Source organism: Aotus nancymaae, unplaced genomic scaffold (genome assembly GCF_030222135.1).
Source record: "Aotus nancymaae isolate 86718 unplaced genomic scaffold, 86718_ANA_hifiasm-v0.15.2.pri h1tg000016l, whole genome shotgun sequence".
Taxonomy (NCBI): Eukaryota; Metazoa; Chordata; class Mammalia; order Primates; family Aotidae; genus Aotus; species Aotus nancymaae.
Window position 1 is genome coordinate 48,248,429 of NW_026988428.1, and position 16,217 is coordinate 48,264,645.

The 16,217-nt window shown below is 41.5% G+C and overlaps 1 protein-coding gene, 1 non-coding gene and 1 pseudogene across 3 annotated transcripts in view; all 3 read right to left on the minus strand.

Moving 5' to 3' along the window:
* Positions 1 to 11,153, minus strand: part of GNS (glucosamine (N-acetyl)-6-sulfatase) — a 42,940-nt gene extending 31,787 nt beyond the window's left edge. The window contains exons 1-3 of one of the 2 annotated variants that reach the window (XM_012444922.2): positions 10,875 to 11,153; positions 4,824 to 4,883; positions 807 to 1,013 (exon numbers count right to left, since the gene is read on the minus strand). In XM_012444922.2, the coding sequence (XP_012300345.1) occupies positions 807 to 1,013; positions 4,824 to 4,883; positions 10,875 to 11,066 (459 nt within the window). In that variant the 5' untranslated portion in view covers positions 11,067 to 11,153. The remainder of the gene's footprint in view (positions 1 to 806; positions 1,014 to 4,823; positions 4,884 to 10,874) is intronic. The other variant, XM_012444921.2, reaches the window with a different exon arrangement.
* A 1,486-nt stretch (positions 11,154 to 12,639) lies between these two features.
* LOC135275553 (small nucleolar RNA U13) lies at positions 12,640 to 12,745 on the minus strand. The gene has a single exon (XR_010343174.1). It is a non-coding gene; the product is annotated as a small nucleolar RNA U13 (small nucleolar RNA).
* A 2,722-nt stretch (positions 12,746 to 15,467) lies between these two features.
* Positions 15,468 to 15,947, minus strand: LOC135275271 (large ribosomal subunit protein uL23-like; annotated as a pseudogene).
* Between the last annotated feature and the right edge of the window lie 270 nt (positions 15,948 to 16,217).

The following is a 16,217-nucleotide window of genomic DNA, read 5'->3' on the forward strand; positions in this document are numbered from 1 at the left end:
CCCCAATTACTTGGGAGAGGGGAGAATTAACAGAAAATTCAGATATCAAGATCTCTAGTAACTACAGATAAAGAGTATAAGTACATCTTCTCTTTGTCTTGAACCCCCAGTTTAACTCTAAGAGCTAACCCCAAACAGTCTCAAACATACTATTTCCTTTCAGCTTGGACTTTGGGTAAAAGCTAAGGCCAATGTGTGAATGTGGGCCCATGGAATCTGGCCTCAACAGTTCACCACAAGTTATCTCTCCATCCAGGTCTAGGAAGCTGGTGCACCAGCTGCTGGTCATACACTTTAATGACCTGCACACCCGACTCTGGGTACTTTCTCTTTATCACTAATCTCTCCACATTTAGTTGCCACTTTTCACATTAGAAAATGAGTTAAGCATTAAGTTGTTATAATTCAGAAAAGATTCTAAGAAATCTGAGGAAAGATTCTAAGAGGAAATCAGCCTTAGATACTGATAATGGGGAAATGCAAAAACAAAGATATCATGACAGCCACATGACAAGCAGAATTCCTGAGGAAAAAAGGGAAGATGCATCAGACAGCAGCAGTCTTAGAACAATTTTTAATTACATGCTCCTGGGACTACTGAAAGGAAAAATAAGGACACAAATCAAGTAAACATGTACATATGTACTTACATGAACATACTCCTTGTTCTTGTTTAATGGGCAGATTCACAGAAAACAATGTACATCAAAAAATCCTTTAATATTGTTACTAACAAAATTAACATGAATTACAGTCACATTTTAAATGCTATTGTAAAAAAAAAAGAAAGAGATCATTCAACATACCTCATTTAAATATTTCCCTGCAAAAAAGGTTTGGTAACCACACATTGATCTGAGAATTGCTGGGAAAGTGTTTGGTTCCTGGATCTTCTGCCAGGACTTACTACTGCAGTTCCCCTCTAGAGTGTTGTTCACAACGTGATGATTATGTGGGTACTTTCCTGTCAGGATACTGGCTCTGCTGGGGCAGCAGAGAGCACTTGGCACATACTACAGAGGAAAGGAAGCAAAAAGGACAAAGTCACACAAGAAAGATGGACTTCTCATCACTGCTAAAGTGAGTAAAGAAAAGCTCCTTAATACTCTAACTTCAAATATGTAGTTTCTCATGGAATTTTTTTTTTCTACACATGACATACTTGATGAGGGCTGCTTTAAGTCACATAGTGTAGACATTAAAGCAGAGAGAACAAACTGAGAAAACAGATTTCTTTTTCAATTCATTTCATTCTGTAGGATAACAGTAATTCTAGTCTCATCTGCCATAGAGATAGGGTTTGGTTTGGTTTTGTTTCTGAGGCAAGATCTCACTCTGTCGTCCAGGTTGGAGTGCAGTGGCACAAGCGCAGTTCACTGCAGCCTTGACCTCCTGATGCAAGTGATCCTCCCACCTCAGCCTCTCAAATAGCTTGGAGTATAGGAGTGTGCCACCACTCCTGGCTAATTTTTTAAATTTATTTTTTATTTATAGAGACAACGTTCTTACTGTGTTGTCCAAGCTCATCTCAAACTCCTGGATTCAAGTGATCCTTCCACTTTGGCCTCCCAAAGTGCTGGGATTATAGGTGTGAGCCACTGCACCCAGCCAGAAATATTATTTATACACAAGGAGCACAGCATGGTGAGAGATGGGTCTTAACCAAACACAAATAATACTACTTGGATCTAATTGAGACACAGTTGTTCATTTGCAGGCTGATCCACAGCTTTATACATTTCCTGTATCACTTTATACAGGAAAAAAAAAGTTTTTCCTACTGTAATTATATTCCCATTAGCTACTGTCAGCAACATATTTTCCCCATTCTACCCAATCATACTGGTACAAATCACCAAGCCACTTCATAGAAAGGTAGTACTAGCTTATACTTGCACCAGCAGGGAAAGGCCATTCGAGCACATGCTTATGCCAAAATTGGGTATTATCTTTTTAAATATTTGCAATTTTTTCCACCTTTCAAGTTAGATTTGGCATTTTTAAATAATAGTGAGGATGAACATTCTCCACATGTACTGACTGTGTTTATGTGAATGGTTTGTTCATATGCTTTGCTCATTTTTTTCCTCCTGGCTGCTGGCCTCTTGCTACATAAGATTTAAGTTAAGGAAGGATTCAGTCATGTTACAAATACTTCCCATTTTTACTTTTGCCTTTTAATTTTATTAGATGTTTGACTTCTTAAATTTAAATTTGCAACTCCTAACTCTTGTTTTTTGATCAATTTTATGGTCAGTACACAGTTTATCTTAATATTACATTTTAGCATCTGGTAGAACAATTTCTCTTTTTTTTTTTTCTTTTTGGAGACAGAGTCTTACTCTGTCACCCAGGATGAAGTATACTGGTCAATCTCAGCTCACTGTAACCTCCGCCACCTCAGGGTTAAGCAATCCTCCCACCCCAACTTCCCAAAGTAGATGGGACCACAGACATGCACCACCATTTAAGTATTTTTATAGATACAGGGTCTTGCCATGTTGCGCAGGCTGGTCCCAAACTCCTGAGCTCAAGCAATTCACCTGATCTCAGCCTCCCAATGTGCTGGGATTACAAGCATGAGCCACTGTAATTTCAAAAAAAAATTACCTTAATTATTCTATTTATTATTCCAGGTAACTTTTGGAATCACTTGAGTCTAAAATAATCTTGATAGAATTACAACTAGAATAAATATATTATATAATATTGTGTCTTAGCTGAGCACAGTGGCTCACACCTGTAATCCAAGCTATTTGGGAAGCTGAAGCAGAGGATCATTTGAGGCCAGGAGTTCGAGACCAGCCTGGGCAACAAAGCAAGACTTTGTCTCTAAAAAAAAAAAAAAAAAGTGAAAAAAAATTAGCTGAGTGTGGTGATGCATGCCTATAGTCCCAGTTACTTGGGAAGCTGAGGTGGGAGAATCATCTGAGCCCAGGAGTTTGAGTTCAAGTCTTCAGTGAGCTATGACACTGCACTCCAACATGCGTGATAGAATGAGACCCTGTCTCAAAAAAAAAGGAAGAAATGAAATGTATGTAAAATGATGTGCATATCTATGTATCAAATATTTTTTATCTTACCACTCACATCGTTTTGTAACTTAACTTACATAGGTCATAGCCATTTCTGGCCCCAACCAGTTATTCTTAGAAAGTTCATAAATTATGAATGAGGCAGGGCATGGCAGCTCACATCTGTAATCCTAGCACTTTGGGAGGCCGAGGTAGGAGGATCACTTGAGCTCAGGAGTTCCAGACCAGCCTGGGCTACACAGTATGATCTTGTCTCTATCTTTATATGAAAGAAAAATAAATAATTATGAATGAAATATTTTCTTTGTCCTCCATCTTCTATTTTTCTAACTGATCACATGGAAGAAAGTTATTAATTTTTATTTTTTCATTTTTATCTTGAATTCTAGTGGTTTTATGTTTTTCAGTAATTCTCCTGTTTCCTAGATAGAAAATCCAAACAAGCAGAAATAATTTTTCCAATATTTTTACCTCTGATTTCCATAAGACTTAATGGCAATGACTAGACAGTCCGGAATAACATTAAATGGAGCCCTTGTTTTATCCCTAACTGCAATTGCCCTGAGTCTTTCACCTTATATATTCCTTTGAAATATTTATCATAGTCAGGAAGTATTCTTACGATAGCTTAATATGTTACCAGGAAAAGATGCTAAAATTTCAGAGTACTTTCAAGTATCCATTAGGAAGAACATTCAATTTTCCTTCTTTCAATCATTTATATCATGTCGATAGACATATAATAACCAACAACATGTAGTATTTACTATAATAAGTCAGGCGTTGGCTGGGCATGGTGGCTCACACCTGTAATCCTAGCACTTTGGGAGGCTGAGGCGGGTGGATCACTTGAGGTCAGAAGTTCAAGACCAGCCTGGCTAACATGGTGCAAATCCATCTCTACAAAAAACATAAAAAATTAGCTGGGCATAGTGGTAGGCACCTGTAATACCAGCTACCTGGAAGGCTGAGGCAGGAGAATTGCTTGACCCCAGGAGATGGAGGTTGCAGTGAGTCGAAATTGCACCACTGTACTCCAGCCTGGGCGACAAAGTGAGAATTCGTCTCAAAAAAAAAAAAAAAAAAGAAGTCAGTGCTCTACACATATTCACTCAACCTCACAACAACTCTGAAGGAGATTTTGGTACTTCCTTTTATAAATGGGGAGGAAAAGGGCCAGAGAGTTTAAATAATTTGTCCAAGGTCACGCTGCTAGACAATAGAGAGAGGGTATTCCAGACTAGGTAGTTTGGCTCCAGAGTCTGAGCACTTCAACATAACACTATGCTACTGTTCAAGGGATTTCCTGATAGTATGCTACCCTTACATTCCTAGACTACCATTCACTTTGTTATGTACATGGTTGAAAATCAATTGTTGATATTTTGTTTTAAATCTTTGCATCTATATTTATGGTGTGTGTGTGTGTGTTGCTGTTTGTCAGTTGGTTATCAGGATTAATTGGGTTTTTACCATAGAAAAGATAACACAGCATACGTATTAATTGATTTTTTACAATCCATTTTCAAACCTCAAATGGTGAAGTTTAAAATAAAATTCTCTAGTTCTGAGACTGGCTTAGAAATATCTGCAGTTAATCTTCAATTGATAAGAGGTAATATTTCAATAAAAAGAGTTTATATCATATTAAATCCTTCCTTCAGATCAAGTATTTAACAAAGAAAAAAAACCAAATAGATAGATCATACCAGATTCCCGAGAACAGAGTTTCTTCTCAAGCTACAAACATGGTTAGATTAACAAAATTGAATTAGCCGTAAAACTTACAGCACTGGAAAAAGTCATCCCCATCTCTCCGATGAGTGCTCTGGTTTTCTTTAGTGGTGTCTGTAAAAGTAAGTAATTATCCATTAGACAATTTATTCCAATAAATTAAGGCGCAAAGAATTCCTGTTTTGTTACATCTCAATCTTTAATTTCTAAACGGTCAGCTCTAAGCAACAGTCAAATAGAGTCCTGTATGATTCTAGAGACAGGTTTGGTTCCAGCCAGCTCCATCCTGTGTAAAAGTACAGGAGGTCAAAATGCCTGCAGGAAGGGAACGTTCAGTTGGTGGCAGTAACATCTTCGTGCCCTTATAGTTATCAGCCCCCAGATAAGGCAGATAGGGCAGACCTATCTCAATGAATTAATATTCAGAAGTAGGATGTGGGAAATGACATAAAGGGAGTCTTCCGCCCTATGAAACAGAAGACAACAGTTGGATTCTGAAAGTCAGACAGGGCCCCAGGGCTCAGAGACTGATTCAAACTTCACACACTCAGTGGTGCAGGCCAGATGCACACTGTTCAACTACAGCTATTGCCATCTGCATAGATCCACTAGCACTTCAGGATAAGGACTTGAACCAGGTGGTAAGCAGGTGTATGCAGAACACTATCAGGCAAAAGGCTACTCAGAAACAACTTTATATCCTTGCTTTTCATCTTTTGTTCAAAATCTAAGATCTTTACAAGTACAGAGAACAATTAACTTCACACTAGAGTGAGGATGAAAGTATGAAGACAGTCATTTCAATACAAATGAAAGGAACATTAATATTCTTCAGATTCCAGACAGCAAAAAGCACCATTGAAGAGGTTGTTTCAGTTGTAATACGGGTCAGTTCATGACGATTCTGAAATATCTTTGAAACCTAAGACCATACTGAATGCAGTTTTAAGTATATTTTGTTGTATAATAATTCCTTAAAGATCGTTAATCTAAATATATAACTAGGTAAAATAGAAGCCTCAATTTCAATAATGTATAAATGATTTTCCATTGTTTAATATAAATACAAAATCTACGGAATCCATAAGCTCAAAAGGATGAGAATTCTAATTTATCCAAAAAAAGCTCTGATAATTTCATGAGTAGATACAGAAGAGGCTGCCACAAGATGCTGGAGATGCAGAAGATCTTTGCCAACCTTCCAAAGCAAGGTCACCAGCCATGCTCTCCTCAAAGCATCACGGGGTACCACCCTCAGGAAAAGAATACTGGGCTCACTGAAACACTGGTTTGATAAAGAACCTGAGTTACTATGAGGACATTCGAAGGCGAAATGAGGATTCAAAGAGTAAGTGGAGAAAAGGACCATCAGAGTTGACTGTATGTGACTTATTGTTAAACTGTCTAATATGTAAAACCATGAAAGAATATCTGATTTACAGGAAAACTGTGTAATACCATTTATTAAACACAACATGTTCCAGGCATTAATCTAGGCAGTGGTGGACAGAGGATAGATGGTCCTTGGCTGCATGAGCCCAGCACTCTTGGGGACTTAAAACAACTAACAGGTAAACATTTATTTCAGGTGGTGATAAGTGCTATGAAGAGAATAAACCAGGATGACGTGATTGCAGCTGGTGGGAGGAAAAGGGAACTACTTTAGATGGGTGGTCAGGAAAGGCCTCTCTTTCCAAAGGTAACTTCAGTACGGAAAGCCATGTGATGAGGAGTCAGTCATGCAAAGATTCAGAAGCTGTTTCAGGCTGGGTATATAGGTACGAGGGCTGCCAGAGGAAGGAGAGAGGCACCTGGGAGGAAAAGAAAAGCCAGTGTAGTGATAGAAGCAGCTTAGGAAGGAAAAGGGAGAGTGAGGTAAGACGAGGTCAGAGAGGTAGGCAGGAGTCAGTCATGCAGAGCCGAACAGCAGATTAGACTTTAGGCCCAATGAGGTGGCTCACACCTGTTATCCCAGCACTTTAGAAGGCAGAAGCAGGAGGATACTTTGAGGCCAGGAGTTCGAGAGGAGGCTGAGCAATTTAGCAAGACTCTGCCTCTACAAAAAATACAAAAATTAGCTAGGCTTGGTAGTGCATGCCTGTAGTCCCAGCTACTTGAGAGGCCGAGGTGGGAGGATTGCTTGGGCCCAGAAGTTCGAGGCTGCAATGAGCTATGATTGCACCACTGCACTCCCCACCTAGGTGGGAAGAGTGAGATCCCGTCTCAAAAAAAAAAAAAAAAAAAAAAAAGTAGTTTGTATTAACTGTAATCTTTATACTGCTAACAATAGTACAAAAGATAACCATAATCTGTGCTTAACTGAAAAAGTCCTAAACAAGAAACCATACTGTACCCTAAATGTGTACGTGTCTCTATGCTAATCAGAATGTAAAACGAACACTTAAGATCTAAGCAAAGATCTAACAAAAAACTTGTATGGTCAAGTTAAGGCCATACAACAGTCTTTAAGCAGCAGCCAGTCTCATGCTGTCATATGAGCAAACATGTTACTCTGCTCACCCCAAGGAGAATCTTTTCCATTAAAACCCCAAAGAGTCATTTACTTTCCTGGTTCCATGTACAGCTGCTCTGAAACGACAATTCTCATAATTCTGTGGCTAACAATGGAAATTGTTTTGCTTTCAGTGAAGCAATGAAATATTTATTCTTCCCCAGCTGGGTGCAGTGGCTCACGCCTGTAATCCTAGTACTTTGGGAGGCCCAAAGTGGGTGGATCACTTGTCAAGAGTTCGAGATCAGCCTGGCCAATATGGTAAAACCTGTCTCTACTAGAAATACAAAAATTAGCCGGATGTGGTGGGTGCCTGTAATCCTGGCTACTTGGGAGGCTGAGGCAGGAGAATCGCTTGAACCGGGGAGGCAGAGACTGCGGTGAGCCAAGATAGCGCCACTGCACTCCAGCCTGGGTGATGCTCCTTCCCTCACTTGCCTGAGGTTTTGGCCAAATGTCACTTTTCTTAAATGATTTATTTTATTTTATTTTATTTGAGACAGAGTCTCTCTCTGTTGCCCAGGCTGGAGTGCAGTGGCACGATCTCGGCTCACTGCAACCTCCACCTGCTAGGTTCAAGCGATTCTCCTGCCTCAGGCTCCCAAGCAGCTGGGACTACAGGCGTGCACTACCAAGCCCAGCTAATTTTTGTATTTTTTGTAGAGATGGGGTTTCACCATGCTGGTCAGGCTGGTCTCAGACTCCTGACCTCATGATCTACCTGCATCCACCTTCCAAAGTGCTAGGATTACAGGTGTTAGATGCAGTGCCTGGCCGTGAATAATTTTAAAAAGAGCAACTTATGCTTCTGTGAAGAATACCGTGTCCTCCACACTATAATGATGTTTAAGTAAAATCAAGAAAGAGATAAGAAAAGTTCCCTGGCAAAAGATAAAATAAAAACAGAGTCTCACAGATATTTGGAACAAATAAAATTAAATGTTAAAGACAATGCTACTACATAAAAGAGAATTTCCAAGACACCTGAAAAATTCCACTATAAATCTAAATCACGTCATAAGTGCTATCTATAATTCTTTGACCTGAGTGAGTCTGGTGGGGGTTGACAACTGTTTATTTTGCCAATGACGGCAGCAATCTGTACTCTTTTTCAGGTTAGAGCTCTCTTTCCACAAAAATGAAGACATTACACACAAAGTTTTACATGTAAATTAAGGAGTTCCACAAAGTCACTGGCATTCCCGAAGGTCACCTGAAGACTCTCTGACCTATGGTGTGATTATGCTGGTATGGGTATGTGGAATGAAATCTGATTATTATCGCAGTATTCTAGAATAGGAGAAAAGCATGGTGCTCTGAGATTGGCTACCCAGACTTTGTCCAGTATTAGCTATATGAACCCTAGCCAAGTTACTTAACCACCTTCTAGGTTTAGTTTCCTTTTAAGATAAGAATACTATGCACAGCAGAGGACTACTGTGATGAAGCACAAGAATAAAAATCCTAATACTCTGGCTCCAAGTAAGTTCTTAAATGCTCTTGACTTAGCTCTTCCCCTCGGAGTCCTGTTTGACAATTAGTGGTAGAATATTCTGAAAAAGGCTAGAAGAGAAGCCAGAATTCTTGAGTTGGGAACATTAAGCTTGACTTGTCTCCTCCACTCAATTTTGGTACCTCTCTCCAGTAGAAACACCTCTTAAAATAAAGAATCTGGGCCGGGGCAGTGGCTCATGCAGGTAATCCCAACACTTCGGGAGGTTGAGGTGGGTGGATTACTCGAGTCCAGGAGTTCAAGACCGGCTTGAGCAACACGGAAAAATTGTTTCTACAAAATATTTAAAAATTAGCTGGATGTGGTGGCATGTGCCTGTAGTTCCAGCTACTAGGGGAGGCTGCGGCAGGAGGACTGCTTGAGACTAGAAATTCAAGGTTGCAATGAGTCTCGATTGCACCAATGCACTCCAGGCTGGATGACAGAGCAAGACCCCAACTCAAAACAAACAAACAAACAAAAAAACACAAAAAATACTGCTACTGGCTTAACGAAGCAAATAGGATTAACATACTAAAAGGAATAGACCTCAAATACACACAGACTACAGCTGTGGTTGATAAGAATTGAAGAAACTGAATTCTGAATACCTTATATTTAAGCAATGAATTTTGTTTTCAACAGCTATAAAAGCTTGACGTTTTGACTGAGAACTTTAGTCACTGCTAGAGAAGACTCGCTTTTTCTGGACAAAACACTCTTCAAGGACAGTTTGTTGTTGTTGTTTAAATAAAAAAGGAATTTTGTGAGCAGACAAAATAGTAGAAGAGTAGTAAAACTGAAGTGCAAGAGGAAAATTAAATCAAGACTCTTGTCAACATGGCTTGTTAGAAACTAGCAGACAATGAAGCATATATGGCAGGAAGAAGTGTGTAGTCAAAATGCAAACATCTTAGACATCAGCTGTAAAAGACTCTCAAGCTCTTGAGCACAACCTATTTTACAACTCAGGAATATAGATAGACAACTCAGGAAGACAGACAGATGGACATGATTACCTTTATCAAGTGTAACACACACACACACGGACATTTTCTATTCTACTCTATTCCAGAGGAAATGAAAAATGTTGGTAGCTACTCACTAAACTGATTTCACAACTCACTCACGGGTTGGGACCAGCGCTTTGAAGGACACTAAGTTAGGGTGTGTAACTAACTGCACAAGCAAAGTTAGGAAGGGCTTGCCTAGAGTATTTCATAGTCTCAGCATTCAGCTGAAAGCAAAAAGAACTGAAACGAATAAAGCAATAAAGCATTTGGTTTTAAAGCGAAGAGAGGAATGCTGAACCCAGGGTCAGAGGACTCTGCCTCAACTACTCATGTGTATTGGGCAAGTTGCTTTCTTGGCCTCCACGGGGAAGGGATTGGAGTGGATGTTTCCAAAGGTCACACATTCCAGAATTCTGCAATACACAAGCAAAATTAACTCGGGAGGAAAAAAATGAAGTCTTGTGACAACACCCATTAGATAGAAAATGAAACACTGACAGTCTCTAATTGAACACCGTCAGGTGAACACCTCACGGTGTTCAATTAGACCAATTGAATTTTCTTGATTCTTGTGAGGCAAAACACACCCTCAATAGTTCGACGGTCTGCCTACCAGATCAGTGCACTTCAGGCTTATTTTTACAGATATCAGACACAGACGTTGTACACAGGCACAAACGCAGAGGTGGCCTAGGTCCCTCATAAAGGGGACTGGACTTGTCTTGATCCTCTAATCCAAAAGAAAAACTATCAGGGCTTGAGTGCTCTTAGCCAGCACCTGATCCTCATTGGTTCAGCCCATCCTCCACTGTTCTCCACATATTTATCTTGAGATATTAACGTAAACTCCACAGCAGTACAGTTCAGACTAGAAGCTCTGTGTGCTGTACGCATGTGCCACAGTCCAGAAGGGAAAAAGAGTCTTGCAGTCCCTTACACCGGCGTAAAGGGCCTCAGGTGGTAAAACCAAACCTACCCAGGGTCAAGACAGCCAGTTCGGGGAGTGGGGGTGGGGACCGGGAAAGAGAGCAAGAAACCGGGGAGTCAGCCCGAGAGATGGAGGGGCGGGGCAGAAATAGAAGAGTTACCATGCCGCCGAGCACTTCGTCCTGGTCGTCCGTGAGAAGCAGCACCACGTTGGGCCTCCGAGTTCCCGCCGCCACCCCGGAGACCCCCAGGCAGCCGCCCAGCACCAGCAGCAGCAACGTTGGGCTGCAGGAGGGCAAGTGGCGGGAGCTGCCCCACCGGGGCCGACCTGGGGCTAGAGGCAAAAGCCGCATGGCCGACAGGCTCCGGGGGGACCCCGGGACGGGAACGAGGGACGCACAGGTAGCTGAAAGGCGACAGGCCGACCAGCCGAAGGAAGAAAACGCCGTGCCTTGAAGGCCGGGGGCTGGGGTCAGGCGTTTTCTCCCTGGGCGCGATCACGTGAGCTGGGGAAGGGGCGGAGCACGCTGAACGGTCACGTGACGGTCGCGTGGGCGGGGCCGCGGGCGGGCACAGCCGGGAGGGAGGCGCCGGCAGCTGCGGAAAAGGGGCGGAGAAATGGGGAAAAGAGCGGAAACCGGGAAAAGGTCATGACCCGTGCGTACTTCATGCGCAGGCTCAGTTTGCGTTCTGGTACGACCTGTTTCTGAGCGTTTGGTGGAAAGATTTAAATGGAGGAAAGAGAAGATGAAAAGCAGGAAAGAATTGGCGAATACTGACCAACCGACTAGGGAAGAGAAAGGAGGACTATACCTACCAGATATTAACATCAGCTGATGGGGAAAGTGGACTCTACCATATTTAATCCCTGAGTGGACAGGCACTTATTCAAGGTCTGGATGTTTAATCATTTTTAATTTTCTCTGCAGCTTGTGAGATAAGTCTTAACATTCTCATTTGGCTCAGCCATTAAATTCGGAACTGGCTTCCAATTCAGTTCTTTTAACTCCAAAGCCTGATTATGTTCTACTTTCCTCAGCTGACATCGTAGTTAACAGTTTAGGGATGTCCTGACAGTTTTATCCTAATGTTACTTGGTAACTTTTTAGACACCCTCTTCGAAAATGTTGGAGGATGTGCATTGAAGAAAAACCTTGAAAGGTGGTCTTCGAATCGCATTATTATTATTTTTATTATATATATATTTTTGAGACGGAGTCTTGCTCTGTTGCCTAGGCTGGAGTGCAGTGGCGTGATCCCGGCTCACTGCAGCCTCCGCCTCCCGGATTCAAGCGATTCTCCTGCCTCAGCCTCCTGAGTAGCTGAGATTACAGGCGTGTGCCACGACACCTGGTTAATATTTGTATTTTTAGTAGAGACAAGGTGTCACCATTTTGGTAAGGCTGATCTCAAATTCCTGACCTTGTGATCCGCCTGCGTCGGCCTCCCAAAGTGCTGGGATGTAACCTGTAAGGTGTGAGCCACTGCGCTCGTACCCCCAACCCCATCGCATTATTAAGTAATCTTTAGCGGGAAATATCCCATGATACGAGCTCCAAGTATTTTGTGGTCGCTCTGGAACAATTCGACTTTGCCCCTCTGCGAACGTCTGTAAAAACAGAGATCTTACTGGCAAGGTGAACTGTTAAGTTATATTCCAAGACCAATGTAACAGGGTGTACCTCCTTGCTGGTAAAAATATTTTCTCTGAGCTGAACTGTCTGCCAAGAAGAGTCTCTTAAAACTCGTGAAAACTGTCCCAGAACTTAAAAGTAAGATAAATTAAAAAAAAAAAAAAAAAAAAAAACTCGTGAAGACACTGTACTATAAGGTAAAAATGATGATGGAAACACTTTGAAACCTCATGTGTACAAGGATAGGGCTATTAAAAAAAATTGCCTTTGTTTTATTACTTTTTTTTTTCCACTACAGAGGGGTAATGTGTGGAGTCCTAACAAGGTTTGAGGTAGGGGTCGTAACTCACACATTAGCATGAAAACCGAATCATCACACTAATGAACCACAAAAGGATCTTAATACTTTTTTTAAAGTAAGCCTACAGAAGGCAAAAGAAACTTTAAAGAAATGAAGTAGAGTTTTTCTGCAAGAAACAATTTTGCCGGAAATATGATCAGAGCAGTTCCTAGACAACCAGAATACACTTGGTTACGGCCTTGGCGTAGGCTAATTTTTCAAGCTGGTTAGAATAACTAATCGTTATGTATTCAGGTTTCAAGACTTCCAGGAAGATTTTCTTGCACGAAAAAAGAAGCTATCGTTCACACTGATGCCACAAATTGTAAAATTGTTTCTTTTCTTTTTCAAGGTTAAACTATTTGAGGCCAGAAATTGTGTAATTAGTTCCACACTTTGTTCAGGATGCTGCTGTCAGAGGCATTTGAAGGAGAGCAAGTCCATCTTGAATGGGGGCTGGGTAAAATAAGGCTGAGACCCGCTGGGCTGCATTCCCAGATGGTTAGGCATTTTGAGTCATAGGATGAGATGGGAGGTCAGCACAAGATACAGGTCATAAAGACCTTGCTGATGAAACACGTAGCAGTAAAGAAGCCGACTAAAACCCACCGAAACCTAGATGGCGATGAGAGTGACCTCTGGTAGTCCTCACTGCTACACTCCCACCAGCACCATGACAGTTTACAAATGGGAACGTCAGGAAGTTACCCTATATGGTCTAAAAAGGGGAGGCATGAATAATCCACCCCTTGTTCAGCATATCATCAAGAAATAACCATAAAAATGGGCAACCAGTAGCCCTCAGCTGCTCTGCCTATGGAGTAGCCATTCTTTTATTCCTCTACTTTCATAATAAACTTGCTTTCTCTTTATGGTCTTGTCCCGAATTCTTTCTTGCGTGAGATCCAAGAACGCTCTCTTGGGGTCTGTTCCGGTAACACTGCTACACTAGTGCTGAAGAGACACTGTCCCTCTTTCAAGGAATTTGCAGTCTAATGGCAGAGAGATGGACAATCCAATAGTCACAGAAGTATATGATCACAGACAGACATCCTATGAAGGAAAAGTAAAGGGTGCAATTAGCATTGAAGAGGGTGGGAGGCTGACTTAGTCTAAGGTGTCCTGAGGAAGTGATCTTAGAGTGAAATCTGAAGTTTGAGTAGGAGATAATTTGTTAATGGAGTGTTGGGGTGGTAGAATGTCTCCTAGGCACAGAGTATGCCATATGCAAAGGTCCTGAGCCGGCGCGTTGCAATAACTAAAAGAAGCCAGTGTGGTTAGAGCAGAGGGAGAGAGGTGGTGAGGACCCAGGTCCTATTTTAAGGACTTAGGTTTTTATAGTAAGGCGAATTGGAAATTACTGAAAGAATATAGGAGAAATACAATCATACATGAATTTTTAGAAGATCGTTTAGACTGTGGCATGAAGAACAGATTGGAAGAGGACAAGCATGGATAAGGGTAGACTGTAGGGTCCAGCCCTACAGGGTCCTGTGAGCCCCTCTCTGCTGGAGTGGAGACGAAAAACTGTAGAAATAAAAGATACAAGACACCAAGAAAGAAAACAGAGTTTGGGCCCAGGGGTCCACTGCCAACCAAAGTGTGGAGTCTGGCAGTGGCCTCAAGTGCCTGGACGCTCTGACTTAATTATTGAGTACAAAGCAGGGGGCAGGGTAGGTAGGGTGAGGTAATGGTGGTCAGTGATAGGGTCAGGTAAATCACGTGTCTTGGAGGTAGCGGCCCAGGTCTTTCAAGTGGCCGAGGCGAGGAGAAAACCTCATGCGTCAGCACTTTTCTCATACTTGTCAAGAAAGAACGAAAGCATTAAGATTTCTGTCACTACTACTGATTTTTATCTTTTGGGAAAAAGAGAAACCAGGTGCGGAAGCGGAGCATGAGAGTGGACAGAGAACATGACCACAGAAGCACAGCATCACATAGAGACAGTTAAACCGCCGATGTCTGCGGGCCTACCTGACAGTGGTAGCACTGGAGCTTGGAGAAGCCGAGTTTTCTCCTAACTTCCCCAGGAAGGAGACCTCTCGGCCATTTTGGACGTCTCCTTCCCTAGCTAGCTAAACAGCGGGCGCGTTCCCAGTGCTGGCGCTGCCGCACAGCCGAGGCACTCTCCGGCAGCCCTTATGCGGGCGTGACAGAGGGCTTAGAGCATCCTGCCTTAGGATCACTTTGTTCACCATGTCACCTCAGTTCCATGCTTCATACCCCGATAATCATTAGTAAACTCAAAAGGTTATATTGAGCATATATATGTGAATAACGATGTGATTATATATGGTTATATATATATATGAATAACTATGGAGCTATATCTCTAATTCTTTTTCTAGCTCTACATTTATATGGAAACAGGTTGAGGCTTCAGACCCTTGCCTTGGCACTTGCGGGGTCTCCCACTGGGTCTCCCACTCACAGTAGATCAATTAGGTAGAGAGAAAAGTGGATAACAGGGGCAGATTCAGATCTTGTGGGGCCTTAAGTTTATATACATTTGGTAAGTGGGGGCTCCTTGAGAAAAAGAATAACAATTTTAGATAAAAAAGTAGGTACACAACTGAATATGTATTTAGTCTAAAACAAATCACAACATTGTAAATTTTTTAAAGTTGAAAAATATTACAAATAATGCAAAAATTTAAAGTAATATTTTAATTAAGTAACTGCCAGCCATACTTCTTCATACTTTTTCCCCCTACATTATATGGCTATGTACATTTTTTTTAATGGTGAAAATATATACATATTAGCCAGCTGGACTCAGTTTAGATGATCCCAATTTTCCTGGCAACCTCCAAAGCATCGTAATCAGGAGCCATAGAACATATGCCTTCTTTTCTCCATCAGGCCGAATCGAGGTGTTGACCTTGGCCACATCAATGTCATAGAACTTCTTCACAGCCTGTTTGACCTGGTGCTTGTTGGCTTTAATATCCACAATGAACACAAGTGTGTTGTCTTCTATCTTTTTCAATCTGGACTCAGTGGTCTGAGGAAACTTGATGATAGCAGAGTGGTCAAGCTTGTTTCTCCTGAGGGTGCTCTTCCGAGAATATTTGGGTTGCTTTGGGAGTCACAGTGTCTTGGGCTGCGGGAAGGTGGGTGATCTGTGGATCTTCTTTATTTTTGTGGCTGTGGACACCTTTCAACACTGCCTTCCTGGCCTTCAAAGCCTTCGCTTTGGCTTTGGCTTTGGCTTTAGCTTTAGGAAGGGCAGGAGCTTCCTTCTTCGATTTTGGTGCCATCTTGTTAAAAGGGTTGGCTATGTAATCTTTTATTATCTCTTTATATGATGATAGTTTATAATATTTTCTAAAAAGAATAGAAAGATAATTTCGTTTTTTCTCTAGTGTGTTTGATCGGTATTTTGCTTTTTATTAGTGATAATTCAGAAAAGTTATTTTTCACCTGCACAGTTCATTGTTGGTTTTATATAAATACATATATATCTATATATATGTTTAGTATTTTTCTCAAATTTCAGAAAACTCTTAACAAATATCCTTTTACGTAGG